At 37.2% G+C, this 26,404-nt stretch overlaps 1 protein-coding gene across 1 annotated transcript in view; it reads left to right on the top strand.

Moving 5' to 3' along the window:
* DMD (dystrophin) overlaps positions 1–26,404 on the top strand; it is an 870,543-nt gene that overhangs the window by 377,914 nt on the left and 466,225 nt on the right. The window contains exons 34-39 of the mRNA XM_053455059.1: positions 16,279–16,449; positions 17,822–18,001; positions 18,118–18,246; positions 18,525–18,695; positions 20,422–20,544; positions 21,598–21,735. Coding sequence (XP_053311034.1) covers positions 16,279–16,449; positions 17,822–18,001; positions 18,118–18,246; positions 18,525–18,695; positions 20,422–20,544; positions 21,598–21,735 — 912 coding nt within the window. The remainder of the gene's footprint in view (positions 1–16,278; positions 16,450–17,821; positions 18,002–18,117; positions 18,247–18,524; positions 18,696–20,421; positions 20,545–21,597; positions 21,736–26,404) is intronic.

Genomic DNA, 26,404 nt, shown 5'->3' on the forward strand with positions numbered 1-26,404 from the left:
CTCAAAGATAAAAGAAACACCTGCAATATTATTCTACCGAGAACAGCAATCGGATTAGAGTGTCATATATTTATAAAAAAAAGTTTCAGGACTTATCCCATTTGCTCCAGTAGGGAAATCTTTAAATCCTACCCTGTTATTATGTCTTGAAGCCTTGATTGACAATATATGAGTTTTATGGTTATATATGTTCTCAAATAATTGGTTTGATTAAATGTAGCTATTAGGATGTCTTGGCATATAAAGTGCTTCACCCTGGAGTACTACATGCCAGGATCTGACGGATTACATTTATCAGAATGTTGATCAGTTTTTGAAAAGCCAACACTCTACAGAAGATGAGGGTCTACTTCCATTTGTGCGACAGTGACCTGCCATGTAGTCACATATCCATCTGATTGTAGCACCTGTGTGTGCACCCATTTAAAAGTTATTTGATTTTGCATCTCTTTTCGGCAATATGTTCAAATTTATTTTATGCAAGAGCAAACACAATCGTGGTTTAAGGAATTCATTTAACAGCATTCAGATCTGTCAAAAAGAGCAAATGGGCTATTATAGTCCCGATGAATCACTGATTAATTACTCCCTGTTTACTTTCGGTCAAAAATAAATTCACTGCCAAGTATATTCAGAAGAACATTTTAGATAAATCTTAGGTAAATTATTTGAATGGAAATAACAGTTGCCTAATGTAATTCAATTAGACTTGTTAGACATTTCTTCTTAATTCTCTAGGCTGAAAAACATCAAAGGGATTTGTGCAATCATAATTTACCTATTTATCCGAAGGTAAAGGCTCAGAATATTTTACATTATGCCACTTCATTTAGTAGTATTTAAATAGAAATTTAGTATAAATCATAAAAGAAAGGCAGTACGTTTTTACACTATATTGAATTTAAACACCTGTTCTGGTGTGTGTGTGTGTGTGTAAAGAGGCCATTGATGACTCAAACTGGACTGTAATACCCTCAAGAGTATAATCTTCACCGAGATTTATTCATTATTCCAAGGTCCAGTTATATCTTTTCTCGATTGGTTATAAAGGCTTCAGATATTCTTGACTCTTGCCAATGCTCCATACCCTTCTACATTATATGTGAAGCTTTTCACATATGGAAAGGAGAAAAGCCCAAGAAGGCAGAAATAAAAAAGAAAAGTTCACATAGTCAAATAGAAGAAGAACAATAAACTTGATACTCAATAATACCTACACGTTTCTTTTCACACGACCACTCGGGTTAATCCCATTATAGAGACTCATAATCCTTCAACCCAATGAATAAATGTATGTTCAATATTTCTGGTTTATAAGGGATTACTTGTTTCCTAGCTGGCTTCAGTTTGCTTTAATCTACTACCTATAGTTTGTATTACCTTTCCATATGGTTTTTACCACTCGTTCCAGAAAGTAAAATTCTGATGGGATTCATAATACAATACCGTATTATTATAAGTCATTTTGTTTGTTTCATTGTTTTTGGTTTGATATAATTAAAAAAAGAATCTAACCAACTGGTCATGACAAGTTAAAGAAGCTGAAATATGTAGAAATCTGTCTGCACTAGCTATAAAGGGTCCCAGGTGCCAGAGGGAAATGCTAGAGGTCTCATCTCATCATTTTTGTAGGTATATAACACTTCTTCCTGCCCCCCCCCAATAATGTGTGCATTTGCATGAGAGTTGGCATATGTTCTCCTGCAAGAGGGGTTGAGCTGGCCTTGTATGTTCAGTGTTTTGAAATCCCCCTGATTTTACTAGTCATTATACAGTTGGTACCTAATACCTGCTTTTTTGTCTTCTACACTTTAGAGCTCATTCAACCAAAATAATCATTTTTGTTTTGTGATACAGATTAGTCAACGGGAATATAAAATGTATGTTAATGTTCATAAAACAAAAGATGTTTACAAGTATTAGACATCAGACATGACCTGTCTGATCATTTATTTTGCCCATCAACTTATTGAGACAAGTTCCTCTTGTGCTAAAACCGTTGGCTACGTTCAACCATATTACTTTCTGCCATTATCTATATGTTGACCAATGGTTATCCTGACTGTGTTTTATACTGCTATGACCCTTGGCTACCTTGTCCAATTTTATGTTGGACCTCCCATATACCGACCACTATGTATCCTAACCATCAGCAGCCATACTCCCGAGTACTGCACACATATACATCAATAAAATGCCAAAGCCTCGATAGCTGGTGACTATATCACTTTGGGTTTTGCCTTGGACGTTAGCCCAACCATCCTCAGACTTACTCAGCTGACAAAACCAATAACATTAGTGGATTTAATACTAACCCACTCACTTGAAAACAAGGTTTTTGCAGTCATTTTTGACAAAATCAGATTCTAAAACAGTGCAGTCCTTTCAAAGCGGTCCCTTGATATAAACATATATGAATAACAGGTTTGTATCTTAGAATACGGCAAGACTTCTGATATGTTTACTTCTTTTTTGCTACAGAATTTGATGGCGCTATATAAAACAATAAATAATAATAATTAATAATAATTAATATACGCAAAATATATGGGGCTTATATGGCACGTTTCCTTGAAATATGTAAGTATATACCGTATGTGAGTACAGGGGCTACCTTTCCAAAGTAAGGCAGATGATTGAAATTCAGGAATGTTAGTCTGATTAAAATGTAGCTGTAGGCTTGCCAGCAGGATGTTTGTCCGTTACTTCTTCTACCTATGCCATTCTCAGTCTAGTGCGCATAAGATTCAGAAATGTCACAGCATACATTATTTTAATCTGTTTCATTGCCGTCTGCAAGACTCCCTGTGAATTTAGTATTAGTGTTAAGTCATTTTTATCTGCAACCAACAAAGGTCTTTTTCATGCTATGTGCCTTGATACAGTGGCATTGTGCTATAAATCCAGAAATGTTCTTGGTAGGAGACCATAGGCTAATTTAAAAAGATGACTAGGGAGCAGTTCTTAATTAAGCTGCCAAAATGACTCAACCTTTTTATTTAATGCCATTTGAAATAAGACATCTTGCTTAATTTTGGTGTATAATGAACAGGAAAGAAACTCAAGAGGAAGTTCAGTGCCCTCACGTTTTAGTGAGGGTGTAAAAGATTAGGTGGACATGCATCAAACATTTCCCATTACATATATATATATGTCTTACAGCCCAGGTTGCAAATTCTCAGCATATGGAAATGTAGTTATTCACAAATATAATTTATTTTATATTCAGTTAGGAGAGCAAGTTCTCTGTGAACGCTTTTTCTTGTAGCGTATGCTAAAGAATTCTGAATAGAGAAAACTGATAAAGATGTCTTGAAGTAAAGATTGAGGACATGACTGATTTATTTTAGTTATTATGAAACATTTTACTTTTACACCATGGTTATTATCTTTTCTTTATATAGCGCCAACAATTTACGCAGCGCTTCTTACAATACATATGTTCAAGGGGTATGACAAGATTAGAATTGACAGACTGAGACAAACCGATCCATTAGGTGGAGAGAACCCTGCTCGTAAGCTCAGTTATATATTCCATAAACTCATATCAGATCTGGTAAGGGGAATACGTACATCAATACTACAAAACTATTTGTCAGTTTGTGCTTTTCATATATATCACATGTGATTAACGTTTGAAGAAGATACAATAATAGATTATGTTGATTTGTAAATTAGTGCTGTCCAAGGAAGGTAGGCTCAACCATAGAGTTGACCTAGGCGACCAAGCTTGTGGGAGGCAATGAGGGCATGAAGATAGGGGGGCACTGGAGACATAATTTGACCAGTGTGGCACTGTTCCTAAATATTGTGGTAGAAGATGAATCACAAAGCAACACATTTATGGTGTAACTGGAGCTGGGGAATCAAATATATCTTCTTATCGCTGCTATGGGTTAGTTATACTGCAAACAAGTCCTGCAGTGCTTCCATTATACATAATGACATTTATTTAAAGAGTTATATAAGGTGTGGACAACCATGCTTGCATTTGTATGTTATTTTATTAAGGTTGTCCTACTAAAAGGTCCACTTTATGTAAATATAAGCCTTCATTAAATGATACATACATTAGAATACCTGTTCTGAATCTGAACCAGTGAGATAAAATGTAGGCCTAGTTAAAACTACACCAATCTAAAGACCAAGTCAGTGTGAACCACCTCTATTTATAAGGCAAGAAATGGGGCCCATCTGCCATTCAATGGCCATGTTTATTTTATCTGATTTTTTTATCAACTACGGTGATTACTTGAGCTTTTCCTTTTGCATACTAGAATATGGTATAACATATATGCAATAACATCTACAATCACGCTCTGAGGAAAACATGTCAAAAAACATATGCAGGGTTTTGCCTTAAATTCTACTGAACTCTTCTTTAGTCATGTAAAATAATGCCATGTATTTAAGTTAGATATCTTCAAATTAATTAGACGAAGGGACAAAAATCCATAGGTATTAATAAATTAATGATGCAAACTGCTGTGTAGCTGACAGTTGCTCTATAAAGATATCCCTACGTATCTGTGTATTACTTCTACCCAATGAAAATGAAAGTCCAATTTTAAAGTGCTTGATTTGAACCATGCACATTACCATTCTTTGATAACTACTTCTAACCTTGAGAGTACTTCCTAATGCTCACTTTCATAGAACACATTCTATAATTAACTTGTCATTTGCAAAAGTGAAATATTATCCACCTCTAGTGAGAGTCTTTGATGTATCATCCCAGCATGAGTCCCTCTCTTGCTTTTTTTCATCGTAACATTTACTGTCCATATCTCTTTCAATACGTGATTGGCAACTCTTGCTCCCCTCGCCAAAACCTTCATCATTTTCAGCCACGCATTAAATGAGACATGGCAGTTACAGCTTAGCAATTCCTGTAGAGACTCATGATCCTCAAAATGATTTGATGCATATTCAAAAAGAGGACTATAGGTGTCACTAAATATTACTGCATCAAGTACTATGACACTCGTTAAATAGCAATTTATTTGTGTTGGTAAACTGAACCCTCTGTTACTCATTCTACTCAACAATAGAGATTTTTTTCTTTTATCATGGAAACGTAATTTATTTTATTATGTAGCAGTTTAATGGCTCTTTAATGTGCAAAATATAGCTTATAGACATACATTTATATTCTGTGTTGTAAATTAATATACAGCATGATCATTTTATTCATCATTATTGGAAACACTACACATAAAAGGAAAAAGATGTAGCCACTAAAATCCAAAAAATACCATATTTTTAGGGATTTTTTTAAACGATCAGCAGTTCTACAGAGAATTTCAGTAACTTTTCTTAAAACGTCTCTTTTTACATGGATCGATATTTCCCCATATAGACCTGGATGTTACCTTCTCTTTCTTAATTGTCTAAGACAAATAGTATATTATAGATGGGGCAAAAACCAGGATTATAAAGAATGTTTTAAAAAATGTCTTCAAAAAGTTTAAAGATGAATATTTTATTCTCTATTGTCGCACATGAAGTGTTTGGTGAAACTTAAGTAAAATATGAATTACCGGTACATTATTGACAAATGCACTTTGCTAGAGAAGAACAAACACAATTTTTTAATGAGTTAAGGATGTGTTAAGGCAATATTTTACATTTAGTGTAGCATAACTCTAAATCATGTTCTCGTATTGATTATATAATGTAGTTACTCTACATATTATCGTAGTGTTCTTACAAAGTCTATGTGTTGCAGAATCAGTTACATTAACAATCCATTTTTATGTGCACTTGCATTCTAGTGAAGCAATATACTTAACCTCCTGTTGGATGTTGCACATCATGTCCTGGTAAAACCATTTTCTGGCTTTTAAGCAATTCTCTGGGTAATGAAACATATTTAGTGCAGTTGATGCAGTAGATGAGTAGAAGAATACCAGGGGTTAAAATATAAAGGTACGTTATATAAAGCAAGATGATGAAACATTCTGTCTGGATGGAGAACAACATTAAGAAATGCCACCTGAATGGGCTTGCGGACATTAGATCACAGTGACTGAAACCATCCATCTTCCATATTAAATACTCAGACAAAGAGGCGCAAACACAATAGAAAGCTTCCAGATAGATATTAATCTCTGGTTTGAGTTTAAACCATAATAGAAATTCCCTGTCCGGATGCTAAATGATACAGGGCAAAGTGAATGGAAGAGATGAAGCATTGCTGCTAATTAGGGTGGATGGTTTGGGTTTCACAATGGGGAGTAATTGCTGCTCTGTGTTGCTTGGCCATCTGGTATTCAAATGATTAAGATTATTAAAGTTTAAAGTTGTGCAAACTGGTGCAATGCATAGCAAGCAGAGAAGGATAGTGTACAGGATAAAGAGAATTGTTTCTGAATACTAAACACAAAGTAAATGGAATATGTCGCTAACCAGACCAGTATACCGTTCCTTACACTATTAGTGTGGGCTTTTTAGACTTTTGTTCTCAACAGCTGACTTCTTTCAATTATATCTTTGTTATATTATCTTTGTACCATTATCAACATGGGTATTAACATTTGCTAGTCAATAACATTAACAATTAGGAAAACATCAATAATATTAAGGTGAATATTAACCTTTGTGTAAACATACTAATGTGTTTTTACGTATGTTTTTACTTATTTATGGGCTTTAAAGTTTACAGTATAATGGTAGGTCCAATAAAGTGCTGCCATGCAATAAGAACAGTAGCAATACAGACATTTTCATCAGGGTACATCAGGAATGATTGTGTTGCCACGTACAGCTTATAGTCTTAGATATATTTTTTTAGGGATTTATGACCAAGCAAAATCATGCATTTTCCTCTAGTGTATACTGAACCCAATGGCTTTCCGTCTGTGGTTCCTTGTTTAGGAAATATATATATATATGTATATATATATATGTATATATATATATGTATATATATATATATATATATGTATATGTATATCTGTATATATATATATATATATATATATATATATATATATTGTATTTTTTTTTCAAGTTCATTAATTTGAAAACCATTTGCAAAAGAGTTTTCCCGAGATATTAGAAAATACTACACATTCTCATGAATTACAAACTACTCTAAAGCACACAGATGATCCAGGAAATAAGACAGGTACATTGTAAACTCAAGTATGACATTTTGTTTTATGACAAATGAGCTCATTTTGCCCTCTTTGCACAAAGTTAGCTATGCAAGATAGCTAGGGGATTAGGTGTAGTAATGAGAGTGCTTTGAGACAGGACATTGATTGCTGGCCTTTTATTTCTGTTATGTTTGATGACATGGAGGTATTTTACTAAATTATTCCTTACAGGGTGGAATTGACTGTTCAGTAAGATTTTGAGGTTCATTTCTACTTTAATGCTTGTAAAAAAAAAAAAAAAGATATTGCATAGATTCAGTGCTCCATCTACGCAGTGTACATAGTTAGGAAGCAAAAAAGAAAAAGAAAAGACTATGGTCGTTGAGTTAAAAATCCTTAGGTGTCAATTCTTAGTTATAGAAATGACTGTAAGTTATTTTTAATCTTAGTTTTGAAAAACATTTTCCTCTCCTTCACAAGAATCCATTTTTTTTTATGTTTAGGGTTGGATATACTGCAATACCATTGAAACTATCCACTTCTGTTCCTATATACATGGATCATTAGGGCATCTTTCTACCCTGTGCAGACTTTTATGGTACCTTCGTGCGACTTGCACATTTTGGACATTTTTGAACTAGTGGTTCTGCCGAAAGTATTTTGATATTGTTCCCTATGTATGCCCTAGTAATCACCCCGACATAAATTGCTTTCCTCTGGGGCAATTTATGCTAATAAATGTAATTTTCTATGTACTCTTTTAGGTATAAAGAAAACATTTTCAGACAATGACGGTATGCTCAATTGGACTGAATCACAACTTCATATAGATGTATTGTATGACAATCATTTCATAGAGCAATTTAAGACAAAAATAATTACATTATAGAAAATCCATTAGTGACATTCGTTGACCTTAGCTATCTGAATCAATAAATGCATTAAAGTGACGGATTTCTTGCTGTTGTGAAGCAAATATTATCCGTGTATCACGGCTTCAAAAGAAAACAATGAAATTCTATGGGGATCAAAATGTGTTTTGTGTTCGTCGCTTGCTCGTTTTGGGAAATTTGATATTAAAATTGCTCCTAACCGGGGAAAGTACTGTATTGAAGAAAACATGGCACTTTTTTCTTTTTATTCCAATAAACCTCTTTTATCTGTAGACCTAGAGGCTGCCATTGTTGTCAGTCATGTGATATATTAGAGGACTTTCCCTGCACAGACACCTCAGTGAGCTGATTCTTTCCTCCATAACCTTTCATTTGTCAGCATTTCCACCTGAGTGCTTAACACTGAGCCATTCTATTTTACCACAGGCGGTATAATACAGAGTTTGGGTGTTTGTCTTGTCGATTAGACTAAAATAAGAGAGCTAAAACATTTACAAGTGCGTAAATATACAACCACCCAAAAATATTGTTTATTATGTAAACACTAGAACTGTTTTAAAAAAGGGGGGGTTTGAAAACCCATTTTTAATGTCAAACTTTGGTGAGAGTTGCCTTTTAACGTTCCCTATAGGAGCCAACAAGTGTTCTAATTGACCATTTAGTAAAAAAAAAACATTGGCATAGCTCTAATCGGAAAAATTCTTATTGGGTATTTATGTACATATGACATGGAACATTGCTGCTGAAAATAGTTGAGTTAGTTACTTTTAAATTATACATTGTCAGCAGAATTCTTAAGGAGTGGGTACAACCCAGCAGTTCCATGTGTAACCTAGTAGGAATACCTGCATCTGGAAGATGCATAAACCTGCTTCTCTGTCAAAAGTCCTATGGTGACATTCCCAAATATACCATTGCAATAAAACATATGCACCTATATGTCTTGTCTCTGCAGTCTATTAATGTATGCCATCATGTACCTGACACCCATTCCCTTTCCTAACTAGACGCACAATACCAGCTTTGTAACCTTCTTTGTAATTGGTGTGGAATATATCAATATAAGTTTGCTTGGATAAATGACCACCTCATGAAATTGGCTAAAATTCTTATTACTGATATATTAATAACATATATGCTGCTTTTATTCGTATGTAATAAACTAAGGTGGAACAGGTTTGGTCAGGTGTCCAACTATATAGTCCAAAGAATGTCTCTGTGTCTTCATGGTCATGCAATGACTTGCACCCTCAGATACGGTCACAGTGCTGAGTCGCACATTTGTTGAGGGTTATGATGGCTTTATTGATTAACGAACGAGCTGAGACACTGAATGAGCTTAACTAACACTCACCAACATCTGACTGTGCAAGAGACAACCAGATTTCTCCTGCAACAAAGGGCGGCAATGTCCTTGACACTGCAAACCTTGGTGGAATGAAATGTTCTTTTACTATATTCTCTACCCTGTGTAGTCTATGATGACTCATTCAAGAAACAAAAACTGCATGGAAAGTATAAAAACGCTCTTGTATAAATATGGAAAGGATATCTCTTCAAGTGACTGCAAGAACGTATGACAAGGCACTTTAAGCTGTAGGTGGCAGCCTTTGAATTGTTCTGGATTGATACAGTCTGTTCAACTGAAAACCTTAAACTTGTACTTTGATGTTCTGGAAGTTAAAGAGTGCAATGTATACCTTTGCAAAATGCTGCAAAATAAATAATTGATAAGTGGATTTTGCACATCTTGAATAGTGTAGGAAGTAAACACTTAAAACTTTGTGATTGCATTCAATAAAATGTCTCTGTGGACAAATTAAGAAATCATGGGATTATAGTAAACAAACTGTGGTGATGTCGCAGAGATCATAATAATGCCCCCTTTGCATCACTTTTAAAGTAATACTGATGTTTTTAACATGAAATTAGCTCTAATGAGAATATACCAGACCAAAACAATACCTTTTATTTTGCATTTTACAGTCCCAACACATATTTGTAAATTACAGTTGTGATTTCATTGTTTCTTTTATTCTTTTTTTCACACTTTAGCATTTTGTCTCTAAAAGCACACATTTTTCAAATTGTATTTTAATCTCTTGTCTCTTTTCCTTTTACGATGATGTGATGGCAGTAACGTCAAGCTAACACATTCAAAATGGATGCTCCTAAATGTAGGATTTGGAAGCTAAGAAATCCATTTGAAGTTAATTATATTCATTTGGAAAATCCACAATGGCAGAAACCAACATATGATTATAACATGAGCGATATGTATGATTGGATAGCTTGGATTTACGTAAACAATTTCAGCTATGTAACATACTGTATATTCAGTGTAAATAGCTATTCCCGCGGGAAGACATGGATTGAAATTGTGTATATTTGTTGATGTATAGTCTACATTACATATATATATATATATATATATATATATATATATATTGTGACAAGCCTCCCTTTTCCTTGGGACTTTTGTCAAGGATCTTGGCTGTAACCACAGTCTTCTAGGGTAAATGAAGTCCAGGACACATCCAGCTCAGCTTCAATGTTTATTTTCAAGGAACAAACAGCAGCAGTTGTAAGCAGAATAACAGTCTTCGCTTAGAACAAAACAGGTCACAATTTACCATCAATATGGCTTTGCAGAGAGAAACCACCCCTCAGTTTATCAGCTCTCCTAGCTGGCATAACAGTGGTTTTCCTCTCTGAATCAGGCTCAAACCCTTTTACCTTCTGCCTGCTAATTAATCAGCCACAGGTGAGCTGCTACTTACCCCACACCTGTGGAGCTCCTGTCCAGAACGCAGGCTCTGGACTGGATCAATACAGCAATTAGTGCTGTTGGAGCACTGGCCCACCCTGCTCTTCCAGATGCTCCGCCCCAGGGACCCTTAACATGTTTTGCAAACTGCCAGTAGTGATGTTTGTAGTCAAACATCTTTCCCTGGGACATATTTTAAGGCAGACTACTATTGACCAAGGCTGGTCTAATATACCTGCCATCTACCACTTTACCAGACCTTGTGTCACATATCCTCCCCCCCAGCTCAGACCTAAGGGGTTGAGCGACCATGGACATCAGAGCATGTACCCTGGAAAGGCCATCAGCATTTCCCTGTTTGAGGCCTGCCCTGTGTTCCACTGTGAAATTAAAGGATTGCAAACTTAAAAACCATCTGGTAATTCTGGAGTTTTTCTCTTTGTTTTGACACATCCAAGTCAAAGGTGCGTGATCTGTTATCAACCGGAATTTCCGACCTAGCAGGTAGTATTTAAGTGACTCTAATGCCCATTTAATAGCGAGACACTCCTTTTCTACAATAGAGTAGTTTTTCTCTTGTGGATTTAGTTTCCTGCTCAAAAAGAACACAGGATGTTCTTCACCCTGATATTCCTGGGAAAGGACAGCTCCTAAGCCCACATCAGAAGCATCTGTCTGAACTATGAAGCTTCTGGAGAAGTCCGGAGTTACTAAGACTGGCTGGGCACAGATAGCCTCCTTCAGTCTTTTAAAAGCTTTGTCTGCTTCAGGGCTCCACTTAACCATAACTGGGTACCTCGCCTTAGTAAGGTCAGTTAGAGGAGCAGCAATGGTAGCAAAATCTGGAATAAACCTCCTATAGTAACCAGTCAAACCCAAAAATGCCCTTACTTGTTTTTTCGTAAGTGGCTGTGGCCATTTTTGTATGGCTTCCACTTTTGCAGTTTGCGGTTTAACCAATCCCCTCCCAATTGAATATCCTAAGTACTTAGCCTCTTCTAAACCAATAGTACATTTGGAAGGATTGGCAGTTAAACCTGCCGAGCGGATAGAATCAAGCACTGCTTGAACTTTGGGAAGATGGGATTCCCAGTCTGTACTGTGGATGACAACATCATCCAAATAAGCAGCGGCATAGCGAGTATGAGGTTTAAGAATTCTGTCCATCATTCGTTGGAATGTGGCAGGCGCACCATGTAACCCAAATGGCAATACAGTGTACTGAAACAGGCCACTGGGTGTTGAAAAGGCTGTTATTTCTTTGGCCCGGTCCGTGAGAGGGACTTGCCAGTAACCTTTTGTCAGGTCTAGAGTTGTCAGATACCGTGCTTTACCCAGTCTTTCTATTAACTCATCAACCCTTGGCATTGGGTAGGCGTCAAATTTTGAGATGCCATTCAACTTCCGATAGTCATTACAGAATCTCCATGTGCCATCAGGTTTTGGCACCAATACAATAGGACTGCTCCAGTCACTCTGGGATTCCTCAATGACTCCAAGTTTTAGCATTCTTTCGACCTCTAAGTTTATAGCCTCCCGCCGGGCCTCAGGTATTCTATAGGGTTTGAGATTAACCCTCTTCCCTGGTTCTGTCACTATGTCATGTTTGATAACATTAGTCTTTCCTGGGACTACAGAGAAAACATCCTTATTTCTTCTGATAAAATCCCTGACCTCTTGCTTCTGATGCATAGATAGTGTCTCGGCTATATTTACCTCTGGCTCGGCCTTAGGAGGCTCTGAAGGCTTTAAAGCCACCAAGACCTCTCTGTCTTTCCAAGGTTTCAGCAGATTTACATGATACAACTGCTCAGGCTTTCTTCTACCTGGTTGCCTAACTTTATAATTGACGTCACTCACTTTCTCAATTATCTCGTATGGTCCATGCCAAGTTGCCAGGAACTTATTCTCTACTGTAGGGACCAGTACCAATACCCTGTCTCCAGGCTGAAACACTCTGATTCGAGCATTACGATTATAACTGTTTTTCTGAGCCTGCTGAGCTTTCTGCATGTGTTCCCTGACAATAGGTAGAATAGTAGCCATTCTATCCTGCATTTGAGCTATGTGCTCAATTACACTCCGGTGGGGTGTGCTCTCCTGCTCCCAGGTCTCTTTAGCTATATCCAGCATTCCACGGGGATGCCTCCCATACAACAATTCAAAAGGAGAGAAGCCTGTGGAGGCCTGCGGAACTTCCCTAATGGAGAACATTAGATATGGCAATAAAAAGTCCCAGTTTTTCCCGTCAGTGTCACTTACTTTACGTAACATACTCTTAAGGGTTTTATTAAACCTTTCTACTAAACCATCAGTCTGTGGGTGATATACTGAGGTCTTAAGGTGTTTAACCTGCAGGAATCTGCATAGCTCTTTGGTGACCCTGGACATAAAAGGGGTCCCCTGGTCCGTCAGGATTTCTTTGGGGATACCCACTCTGCTAAACATCAGCATTAGCTCCTTTGCTATTGACTTTGCAGAAGAATTACGTAAGGGTATGGCTTCAGGGTATCGCGTTGCATAGTCCAGAACGACTAGTATATACTGATGCCCTCTAGCGGATTTTATCAGTGGCCCTACTAAGTCCATAGCGATCCTTTCAAAGGGCACATCTATGATAGGTAGGGGAACTAGTGGACTACGAAAAGCCTTGGACGGGGCCCTGTGCTGGCATTCAGGGCATGAAGAGCAATAGTTTGCTATAGCAGCAAGCACTCCAGGCCAGTAAAAACGTTTAAGGACTCTCTCTTTGGTTTTCTCAACTCCAAGGTGTCCTCCTAGTATGTGGCTGTGAGCCAACTTCAACACTATATTACGGAAAGCCTGTGGAACCAACAGCTGCTTAATAGTATCTGCAGCTTTCTTTTCTACACGGTAGATTAGGTCATTTAACGTTTCAAAATAAGGGAATGACAGTGCTTCTCCTGGCTGAGCAGCAACCCCATTTACAACCCTTATATTGTTTCGGGCTGCAACTAAAGTGGGATCTTCCCACTGGGCGCTTTTAAAGTTACCAGGACTGATCCCTATGTCTAATAATTCATCATTCTCTGCAGTATTAGCCGGCTCCTCACTAGTTTGTACTGGGTTATCCCCCACTAGTACTGGTTTAGGGTAGTAAGATTTGCCCTGGTGTCTCTCCCGTTGGTCAAAATCCAATTCGGTATTGGCAAAAGGAAACACATAATCCTCATCAGCTTGGTTAAATTCTGATGAGCTTTGGCCTTTCTTTTCTGCAGAGGCCCATAATTCTAGAAAATGGGGAAAATCTCTACCTATTACCACCTGCTGGGATAGTCTGGGTACTACACCCACTCTGTATTTTAGAGAACCATACGGGGTTCCAATATCTACCTCTGCTGTGGGATACTCTCTCTTATCCCCATGAACACAGATAATTCCCACCTTTTGCACATGATCAGACTTCACATAGGGTATTACAGATTCTGCTATTAATGTGACCATACTGCCTGAATCAAGTAATGCTTTAGACATTTTTCCATTCACATTAACATAGCACCAATAAGGGTTATCATAGTCATTGTTAATAGACGCAACACAATTAAACAAAAATGAATGCATTCCCTCATTTTCACCCATATTGCACTCCATAGGTTCATCCTTCAAGGGGCATTCCTTAGCCATATGACCAGCCTCATTGCATCTAAAGCACTTCACAACATAGTCTGACCCCCAATTAGTTCCTCTCCCAGGCCTATTACGTCTGGTTAACCCTCTGAGTCCTGGAGTATTGTCCCTGGTGTCCTGAGAATATAGCTGCAGTTCTTCAGCCCCGCTTAAACCCAGAACAGTCTTACCAAGTCTTGCAGAATCCTTGACCTTAGAATTTCGGGGTTTATCTGGTGAAGCAGGGCTTAACAGTTCTCCTGCAGCCACATATCTTTCCACCAAGGCAATTAGCTGATCCGCTGTATGTGGATCACTCTGGCTGACCCACCGACGCAGGGCTGCTGGTAAACCACGCAAAAATCGATCCATCACTAGGATTTCCACAATGTGGCTAGGTGAATTGACTTCAGGTTGTAACCATTTCCGGGCCAGATGTATGAGATCAAACATTTGGGATCTTGCAGCTTTGTCCTGGGAAAATGCCCATGAGTGGAATCTTTGGGCACGTACTGCAGAGGTTACCCCTAGACATGCCAGGATCTCAGCTTTCAATTTTGGGTAGTCGCTTGCTTCTGCAGGCTCTAGGTCATAGTACGCCTTCTGCGGCTCTCCGCTCAGGAACGGTGCCAGTACACTTGCCCACTCGGTAGCCGGCCACTTCTCTCTCTCTGCTGTGCGTTCAAATGCCAGAAGGTAGGCTTCAACATCATCTGATGCAGTCATCTTTTGGAGGTAGTGGCTTGCCCGAATCATCTTTGGTCCTGGGGATCTCGCCTCAGGGTCCAAGTCCAGCTTTTCAGAAATAGCTTGGATCTCCTGCTGTAGCACACGGGTAGCATTTTGCTGCTCTTCACGGGTTACTTTAAATGCCTCAAGTTGTGCCACTGCAATCTGTTGCACTAAGGTTTCAGTGCTTTCTATTTGTGCTTTGGCCAGGAGTTTAGCATTCTCCGCCTGGGTCAGTACCAATTGCTGCAGAACTGCACTGTTTTCTGTAGCTCTCCTGTTAGCCTCCTGTTGCACAGTGGTGGATTGGATCAACGCCTTGATAATATCCTCCATGTTGAGCTGTAACTGACTTCTACCCACAGACTTACGTGGATGCCCGCATCCTCCACCATATGTGACAAGCCTCCCTTTTCCTTGGGACTTTTGTCAAGGATCTTGGCTGTAACCACAGTCTTCTAGGGTAAATGAAGTCCAGGACACATCCAGCTCAGCTTCAATGTTTATTTTCAAGGAACAAACAGCAGCAGTTGTAAGCAGAATAACAGTCTTCGCTTAGAACAAAACAGGTCACAATTTACCATCAATATGGCTTTGCAGAGAGAAACCACCCCTCAGTTTATCAGCTCTCCTAGCTGGCATAACAGTGGTTTTCCTCTCTGAATCAGGCTCAAACCCTTTTACCTTCTGCCTGCTAATTAATCAGCCACAGGTGAGCTGCTACTTACCCCACACCTGTGGAGCTCCTGTCCAGAACGCAGGCTCTGGACTGGATCAATACAGCAATTAGTGCTGTTGGAGCACTGGCCCACCCTGCTCTTCCAGATGCTCCGCCCCAGGGACCCTTACCATGTTTTGCAAACTGCCAGTAGTGATGTTTGTAGTCAAACATCTTTCCCTGGGACATATTTTAAGGCAGACTACTATTGACCAAGGCTGGTCTAATATACCTGCCATCTACCACTTTACCAGACCTTGTGTCACAATATATATATATATGTTTCTGTCAAACACTACTTGGTTTGCCCTGTTTACCCTTTGTACAACATTGATTATTATTGCATTATATAAAATTAATAATGAAGATAAAATGATAAATGGTTCGCTAAATCGTTTTAATGTATTGAATAAATGAAAACGTCATTCAGTATCTTTATTTCAGGTGACAGAGGGTAAGCAGATCTTGGAGAAAAGCTTAAAATTGTCTCGCAAAATAAGGAAAGAAACCAACAGCTTGACAGAATGGTTAGCAACAGTGGACACGGAAGTAACAAAGAGATCAGCCGAGGAGGGCATGCCTACTAACCTCGATGAGGAGATTGCCTGGAGCAAGGTTAGTTACAGAATTCTGGTGAAATGAGTACAGAATGTACATGAAGCAATCGTAAAACAAGTAAAAAGTGATTAAAAGAAAAGAGTAGATTAGCTTTTTTTTTTTTTTTTTCATTTTTATTTGTAGAATATTTGCTTCTTTCTTGTTTATAATTAAGAAATGTTATGGCCATATTAACCATACACAATCTAAACCATAATGTGTACACATGTAGTAATGTTGTAGCTGCTAATTTAGCCCTGCTTAGCATTTTCAATTTCTGTTTAAATAACAATGGTCTAGTAACAGATGTATACAAGAAGCTGAATACCTGAAAAACGACATGCCACCAGAAACAATTTAAACTAGAAAAGAGATCTTGTTTTAATATTCGATAAAAAGTATATAAATAGAAAAGTAGGCCTACGGCAGCAAATCCAGGAGCACAACCGCCTGTGGCCCACTTTATTAAGGAGAAATTGACCTGACATGATATCATATCCCAACTCTCTAGAGAAAAATACCCATCAAGTAAGGAGGTCCTCCACTGCTCAGATTGGAGCAGAAGGAGCAGTTTGGGGCGATACTGTGTGTCGAGCCTTGGGTGAGGATCTCATTAAATATAACACTGAACATCAGCCTGGCCAAAAAATCCTGTGAAATTCCACATTTCAAAGAACAAATTGCATATTATGAAAAATCATATATAGTGAAACAGCAGGGATATATTTCCTTAACATTATCATAATGTAATATTTACTTCATTTCATAAAACTACAAACAAGATTGTTTTTTCTCCTTGTACCTGTGTGCCTTATGTCTACCTTATTTGAAAATAATACCTTGTAAACATGTAATACTGTTTGTTCATATGAAATATTTATATATATATTTAGTTTGTACGTAATGTGATAAGGGACTGCTGCTACTAAAAAAAATTATACATTAACATAGGGGACTGAAAAGATTAAATTCCACAGGCTATTCTAATTTATAAGGACAACACTCAAAAACATTGAAATTAATGCAAACCGGCAGCGCAAAGAAATATAAATAAACTTGAAACTAGATGTGCATGATCAAGAAATGGATTATAGCATTTCAAATAAATTATCTATAAAGTAAGTCTACTAGAACAGGCCTGAATCGTGTGTTTTGAAATGGTTTTGAATAAGGCTGTTGTGCTGTAATGAGAGAGTGTCTTATCATAAAATCCACTTGACTATTAATCACTTCCATTGGTTGACATTTTCTTACGTTTAAAGGACAGAACTTTCATTGCCTTGTCGTAGGCAAGGAGCGTGTCGAGAAAAAATATAGCAATAAGCAAAGACAAGTGAATGCCTGTCATGCCAAACTATAGTGAACTGTGCCCACAATAACATTTTTACAGGTTACCCAAAAAGAAATGGAAAAAAGACAACAACAATTAAAAAGCATTCGAGATCTAGGAGATTCCCTCAGAGTGGTGCTTGGGGAAAATGCGAACCTTGTGGATGACAAGCTTACCCTTCTAAACAGCAACTGGCTAGCAGTAACCTCCAGAGCTGATGAATGGTTCCGCCTGTTGCTGGTGAGTACCTTGTTTTCTGTTGCATCGCACATTAAGCTAAATTGCTTTGGACACGTGTCTGATATACATCCCTCACACATACCTTTAACATATCATCTATGTTGAAATACGTGTAGGAATACCAGAAACGGATTGAACATTTTGACCAAGGTGTTGAACGTGTCAAAGCCTGGACCGATCGTGCTGAAATATTATTGGATGAGTTGAAAAGGCAAACTCCACAACAGAGAGAAGAGACGCACAAGGTAAAATATCACTTTTTACTATGAATAGGTCATATATGTAACTCACATTAGTGTTCAGGCATGGTGGTACGTCCAACTCTGTCCTCAAGGGATTAAATGATAATTTAATCAAACTCTGATTGCAATGTGTGCCAAACCTGCCTAGATTTAATGTGTACCCATGCCAAATGGAGTATGTATATCCTTTCAATGTGCAATATAGTTGATATTTCTACTAAATATGTATTAATCATATTTATACATACATTTTATTAACTTTCAATGTGCTTTTTTCATAGCTGTTAAAATTCGAGCTGAATGATATGCAGCCAAAGATGGATTCTGTGCATGATCAAGCTCTAGAGTTGATGACAAACCGTGGTGATCGTTGCAGGAAAATGGTGGAATCCAAGCTCTCTGATCTTGACCAACGATTTACCTTAGTATCTAACAGAATCAAGAGTGGCAAGGTATGATAAATAGTTCAGACTTTTTTAGTTGATTATTTTAATAGCGTGTTGCCTTGTGCCTCATTGCACCTATTTTACATTATATTATGTTTGCATTTTGCATCACTGAGACTGATTGAACAGACATTATATTTTCAGTGTAGCAAAACTGTTATCGACATACTGCACGTTCAACATGACCAAAAACTGAGTTACCCTAACTATAAACATGTATGTGGCTTTCAAACGGCTTAATCTACTGAATTCCACTTGTAAAACTTGAAAAACAATTTTATGCTGTATACCTAAAGAAATTATACAAGGAATGGAAAACTATTAATTGGCTTCAATACTATTAATAGTGTTTATTAAAAAGGAATGATTAGACATCAAATAGTTAAGCAAAGAGTCATAGACACAAGATAAAAATGTAAAAGGGGTACTAGAGGATATTAATTAAGATCTAGTATCTACTGTATTTTCTGAAAGCTTCCTTTCGGCCCTCATGCTGCCGCCACAATGCTTCAATTAGCTTAGTACCTCCGGATGGGGTAATCATAAAATATTATACAAGGGTTTATATATATATATATATATATATATATATATATATATATACAAAGCAAAGGCATTATGTTGCCAAAATGTATAGACTATGGGATTCCTAATGGGATTAAGGATATGCTAATAGTCAGCCATGCCAGCGTGATTTACCCGCATGTATTTCAGCCTATTTATGAGGATGTGTGAAAAGTTTGTTCAGGACTTTTAGACAACCTCTTGGTTGGCACAAAACAAAGCAAAAATTCAGCATATACCTAGCAAATACCATTAAAACACCTATTTAAGGCATACATATTGGGGATTCTATTACACTATATGGCTATATACTGCTCGCCACTATGTCAAAGTACCCCAAAATTGTCAAGTCCTATTTAATTTTCTATGGCTGTATTGCTTACCAAGGAGCTGAATCAGTGGGATTGGATTGCAACACAAAATGAGACTCTCAAGCAATTTAAACCCTTCTCTTTTTGGAATTCATGACCATCAAAGACAAAGATACAATGTTACCATTAGTACCATTAGTGTTCTATATATATATATATATATATATATATATATATATATATACACTTTATAAATAAACACTCATAAACAATTTCCCCATGTGGCAATTAAAGAAAACATGCAGCTCGTAGTAATTTCAGTAGAACATGGTTGTCATAATGTTTTTATGTTGATTATCTACTTGTAAGAATTAAATCATGGCTTTACTAGGATTGATAAATATCCACTTAGCGTTTTAAATTCAATTTTATTTCCTTAAAAATGATGGTAGAATCTTAGCATACCTCAAAATACACTCATCATTTAACGTTTATGAAATGAAAGGCATTTGTCATTTTTCTTCTTTTACAGCTGATAGAGGAGTTTTTAATAAAATGGATTTTCATCATGCTTCTTAATCAAAGTAAGATTAAAGTCACTCAACGCATAAAGAAACAACCATTAAGTGCTCATTAAAGTGGCTTTTTTTATCTTAATTAAAAAAAGCAGGTGTTCTAAAAATGAGAACCTCCAGAACCAAATTATTTAGTGTAAGAACATCCTTAAATGACATAGAAGATCCAGATGTTAGTCCAGAATATTCTGCCCAATACTGCATATCTGAAAAAATGCTTATTTTCGTCAAAAAAAAAAAGTTGACAGCCCAATTAAGCTGTTATTCATTTATTTTGTACAGGTTGTGGTCTCTTTAAAGGAACTGGAGCAATTTCATTCTGATATACAGAAATTGCTCGAACCACTGGAGGCTGAAATTCAGCAAGGAGTGAATCTTACAGAAGAAGACTTCAATAAAGATACGGTAAATTGGTTGTGACAGAGCCTTAGAACAACAAAATACCAAAACTAAGCGACTGCTCCCATGCAGATCTTCAACAATGTGTTCCGCTTTCACAAATATAAGAATCCAGTTGTTATGATAAGTATTAGGATAAATATTATTAATTAAATGTCATACCTACCCTGATCTAAATAGATATGTTCCTTTCAAACAGTTAACATTGAATAAACACTGAGATAACTAAAAAATATTACTTTTTTCTTTAGTTTAAAGTAGTGTTGTCAAACACAGAAACATAAGCTGAGTAAGCGGAATCATGCTAAATAGGGTGATATAGTACAGAAGAAACTAATATTATTTCAGGCAGTCACCCTGTAGCCAAAATATTTTTAAAGGAATCAAGGTATCAGTTATGCGTTCCATAAATCACATAAACCCTAACTTACTGTATGTTTCACGGGATCGATACATTTAGTAAGTAGGCTCGTAAACTTACACATCTATGTACCAGTTACAATTTGTTAATCATCATTTTTTATTTATATATAAATATGGACCACATAATAAGTTCAGAATAAGCCACAGCAGAGGGACCTCAAAGTTCGCCAGTGATGAATGCAATTGCTTTCAAGTGGACTTGAGTTTGAAGAAGATCTCAGTAGTGGATCTTGTTTAATGACTATATCTACCAAGTGGCTTCATCGACAAAGCTTTGATCCTGGAGCACTCAGATATTGTGTCAAGTTAGATGCAGAGTGCAGCACATTCATACTACACTTATAGGCTAGATAATGAGTATTTTGGTAAATCCAAGATTGAAAAGAATGGCCTATAGAGTGCAATCCAATCTTATTGTATTTATAGATGAGTTGTAGTGTCAATCTGCAGCTCTTTATGAGTAATTAATGTGTTTTAAAACTAAAATAGACCATAGCATAACCCAGAAGCTTAACGATGCAGAAGATCAAAACAATGTGACCACTTTTTTCTGTACTAAACACTCATAACCTGATCCATATTGTGATTTATTATGGTTTGATAATAATTAAATTTTCTGACTGTTCTTGTGACCAGAGCGAAGATAATGATGAGCCTGTGAAAGAATTGCTACAGAGAGGAAATAATCTCCAACTAAAAATTGGCGATGATAAAAAGCGAGAAGAAATCAAACTAAAACAACAGCTGCTGCAATCGAAACATAATGCACTTAAGGTATTTAGTGTGAACTGGAATACCAATGCATTTATCATTTTGAAAACATGGGAAATTAATCTCAATGTATTTTTAGGCTCTGGACAATAAGAATTGAGTTTTTTTTTTCTTTTAGCATGACAAACGTTATTGTTATTTGTGTATTATTCTTTAGCCTAGCATAGTACCAAGGGCTGGTGCAAGGATTTTTGCAACCTTAGGCAAAACCTAATTTTCCCACCTTCTTGGCTCTGTCTCTTGCATCCCACCCCCTTTGTGCCTGACACTTGCCCTTGCATGCACACACTTGCTTGCTCTAACATACAATGCCTTTCAAAACACAAACACTCCTTTTCTCCCCCCCTTTCTCCTAATTTCTACCCTATCTCATTATCTCTCCCTTTCCTGCCCACCTCTCCCCTTTCTCATTATCCCCTTTCTTATTATTCTCTTTGATCTTCTACTTCTCATTATCTCTCCCATTTATCTTTATATCTTTCTATTTATCTCCATATCGCCTCCCTTTCTCTTTATTTCTCTTCTTTCTCTCTGTCTCTTTAGTTCTCCATATATATACCTTTTGATCCACCTTTTCATTATATCTCCTCAATCTTCGTCTGTATTCCTCCTATTCTTTCTCTCTCAATTTTCTCCCCTTTCTCTTTTTTACCTTTTCTCCCTTTTCTCTTTACCTCTCCTCCTCTTTACCTCACACTCTGTCTCCTCCTGTTTATCTTGCCTCTTTATCTCTCTGTTTACTCACCTCTCTCCTTTCTATTTTATTTCTCCCCCTTTTATATGACCCCCTTTCTTAATATCGCTCCTCTTTTTCTGTATCTCATCTCTGCCATTTCACATTATCTCTCTTTCAATTTCACTTTCTCTCTTCTTTTTTCTTTACCTCTCCCTTTTCTCCCCATCTGTCTCCTTTCTCCTCATCTTTCATTAACTCTCTCATTTCTCCTCATCTTTCATTATCTCTCTCCTTACTCCTTGTCATCTCTTCCTTTCCTCTTTATCTCTTTTTCTTTCTCTGTCAATCTTTTTATCTTTACCTCTCATCTCTATCTCTCCTATTTGTCCTCATCTCTCCCTCTTCTCAATATCTCTCCCCTTTCTCTCTATCCGTGCCCTTATTGATTAAATCTCCCCTTTTTCAATATCATTCTTCCTTTACCCCATCTCTTTTCTTTTTTATTATCTTCCGTTTCACTATCTCTCCCCCTTTTTCCCTCTTTCTCCTCTTTCTCATTATCTTTCCATTCTCTCTATCGCTCCTTTATATCTTTCTGTTCATGTATTTTTTTTTACCATCTATGCTACATCTCTCCCATTTCTCCCATCACTTTCCTTCCTGAGGTCTTCTACTTGCAGGCCTCTGATCATGGCTCCTTCACGGGGAGTCTGACCTCACTGCTCAGCACCAGGAAATTATGTCATATTCCGGAACTCAGCATTAATCGCTGGCAGCCTCACAAGAGAGTGATGTCACTGCTACTTTGTGATTCTACCAGTGAATAATGCTAAGTAGCAGCAAAGTCGGGTGCAATGCTGGTTAGAAGGACATCTATAATCTCCCCTTCAGTAGCAGGCAGTCCAGTCGACCGCAGAGGAGGCGCCCCAATTAATCTGCACCCTAGGCTTCTATATAATTAAAAATATCTGTTTTCACTGATCCCAGGCAATTACAACTCTTATAATTCTCCTCTATTGAATGAATGAGCATGATTAGCATTGTTTGGCTAGAAATGGTTGTGCATGTGTGGCACAGGGTCAGTCAGTGATTCATATCACACTCATTTAAATTTCTAATATACCTTACATAATAAATTTTCATAAATACTTTATGTGTAAGGCTCTCTTAATTATATATCCTGTTCATTTAACATTAATTAATTATTAATTCACAATGGGTTTTTTTATAAATAATGCAACACAAAAATCAATATGTAAAGCTAATATAAAAGGGTGAGTAAGTTCTCTGAAAGACATAATGTACACATTCTCATCAAATATTAGGACAAACTAATATTTGCTGTGTGAAAGACATATTGGTTTGTCCCAATACTAACCAACTATTGATCTTTTGAGCACCCATATACAGCCCTTAAACCTGAACTGGGAATAAGTACATTTACTAAGAGAACAAGTTGGAATTGCTCTAGATGCTGTGAATGTAAATATAAAAGGCTCCTATACCGGTTTAGCATCATCTCTAATTATGGAAAAACTGTCATTTGGATCTCTCCTATGGAACACTACATTGTTGGTTGTGTTTTCAGGAAGAAAGGTCATTGATTTTCATTTTATGCTACTCAATAAGGGCATTCACCCTTGACAGATACAAACTCCAAGGAATATTGGTTGCTTTAAGGGAACTCAAACAGCTTTTATTAGATTGCTCCGATCAGGATTTCTGCAGTGGCCATTTTTTTAATTCTACGGTAATACTTATATTGTATTATAGAACCTGCATCAATAAAGTAAGCTCATCCACAAAGTGATCAATATTGTATTAAAAATACAGTGTTTGGATCAATAGTCTTGCTTACATGTATGTGCTTACATCATGCTGACATTTAATATGTTTAGAAACTGTTTTCTTTGTTCCCAATACATATATTCACATTAGGCTAGGAACATGTGTTTCTGATCATGTAAATTAGGAGCCTTTTTCTGGAATGCTAGTATGTTACATGATTTGACCAATAGGACTAGGAACTAGTATTGCCAATATATGGTAAAACCTATACCTTACTGATACGCTAAAGGGGAATAAAAGCTCATGTTTAGAAGGACGAGGTCTCTTTCTCCTCCATCTTTTCAAGAACTTAGTAAGATGTTGAGTGCTGTAGGCTCTACTACCATTTGTCTTCAGTTAGTGCTGTATGTATACTACTTTGCCTGCACAGTGGTGACATGCAGACAGGGCCGTCCCTTGCATAGGACAAAAAGAGACCCATGTTCAGAAGGGCCCATGCTCCCACCTGTCCTGCTCACAGGTGACCTGAGGTACCCAGCGGGGTCTGTCCACTTCCCACTCACATCCTGCCTGCTTCACACCTACTCACACATGCATAGCTAGCCTTGCCTCCCGATTGAAGCCATACTCTGAGATGAGGGGGGGGGGCTCTGGGGAGCCAACCCCGAGAAGTTCCCAAATATGTGCATTTACTAAAGTGGTTTGAATATAAAACCAGAAAACACTCTTATCTAGTTATACATATTGTATTGTGTGATTTTGCCTTTGGTTAATATCTGAAAGCAGGTCATCAGTTACATTTTGATAATGAAAAAGTTGAGTCGTTATCTAACTTTCTCTGGAAATATTGAGTTATCTAATTAGAATTCTTTATCTCTCTTAGATGTAAAGTATTTGTGTTTTCATTTCATGTATCATTAATTATAAAGACTGCTATTATGAATATTGGATATATGAGAATTACCTGTAGTGCCATGATTTATAGCAAAATATTTCGGAAATATAATGTGCCTGGGATGCTTTAAAAATTGAAGAGCTACAACTAATACCCAGCAATTATGTTTTAGATGCTCCAATTTTGTGAGCTATCATAGACTAACAGTGTTTATTTGAAGCTATTGCATTGACATGAGCAAAGTAGTGTTGCACTGCAATTTTTTATCAACTTTCTGTAGATTTTTGTGTTAAAGAAGAATTTTCATCATCTAGAAATGCCCAAATTTGCATAGCAGTAAAGACTGTCCCTTCCAATAAAATAATTTCTCCAGGTAAACCCTGTGTTCCCAGTCCTCCAAGTCAGTAACTTTCTTTCTCTGGGTAGGTAAGTGAGGTTTGACCATGCCTACTCCCTGCCCCCTTCCCACCAATTAAAGGTGGGGTACCCACACCCCTATACAATGTTAGCCATACCCCTCATAAAGCTACTCTCCATGAGAGTGCAAGCTCCATGTAGCCTTTCCGTGGGAAGTTCTCAGGTATGCCCAGTTATGCACAGTGTCAGTGAGGTAAGACGTTGTTGAATGTTGCAGGACCTGATGCTGCTTCGTTGGACAGGTGAGAGGTATGGACCTTTCAGAATGCCGGGGCCCTGGAGTAAATGTTGCTGGGCTCCTCTGGATCCCTTAATCCAGCCCTGCTGCAAACATGCAGTTTATACAGCTATTATTGCAAATCCTAGGCTGAAGCATCAACTTTACAACACAATTTGGTAACAAGGTGGCTACTCTCATATACAGTACAACTTAAGGAATTTATTATATTAGCAGAGTGAATGTGAATAGAATGCGTCCTCATTTGTATATAATGTAAGCGTGATTATTGTGACAGTTCCCCTTTAAAACATCAGACAATTCGAAAGATGTAAATTCCAGCCCGATTTGAAACCAGATATTATTTTAATTGCATATTAATGTATTTCTTGGTACTCATGGGCCCATTTTACCCGTGTTGACTCATTGGATAAGAATGATCTAGCTTCTCAACTTTAAATGCCAGTTATGGACTTCCTTGTTTAGATTTGATCTATTTGAGCTGCAGGCCTTTTCTTGAACTCTGTGTCTGTGAAGTTCTACACAGACATTCATACGTCTGTCTCTGAAAACACAAAGGTCAAATAAATAGGTACCCCCTTTGTCTTCCTTGAGAACAGCATCAAATATTTCACACAAACACTGCTGACATTTTTATTGTTGGTTGATGTATTTTCAG

The sequence above is a fragment of the Spea bombifrons genome, chromosome 2 (genome assembly GCF_027358695.1).
Source record: "Spea bombifrons isolate aSpeBom1 chromosome 2, aSpeBom1.2.pri, whole genome shotgun sequence".
Lineage (NCBI taxonomy): Eukaryota > Metazoa > Chordata > Amphibia > Anura > Pelobatidae > Spea > Spea bombifrons.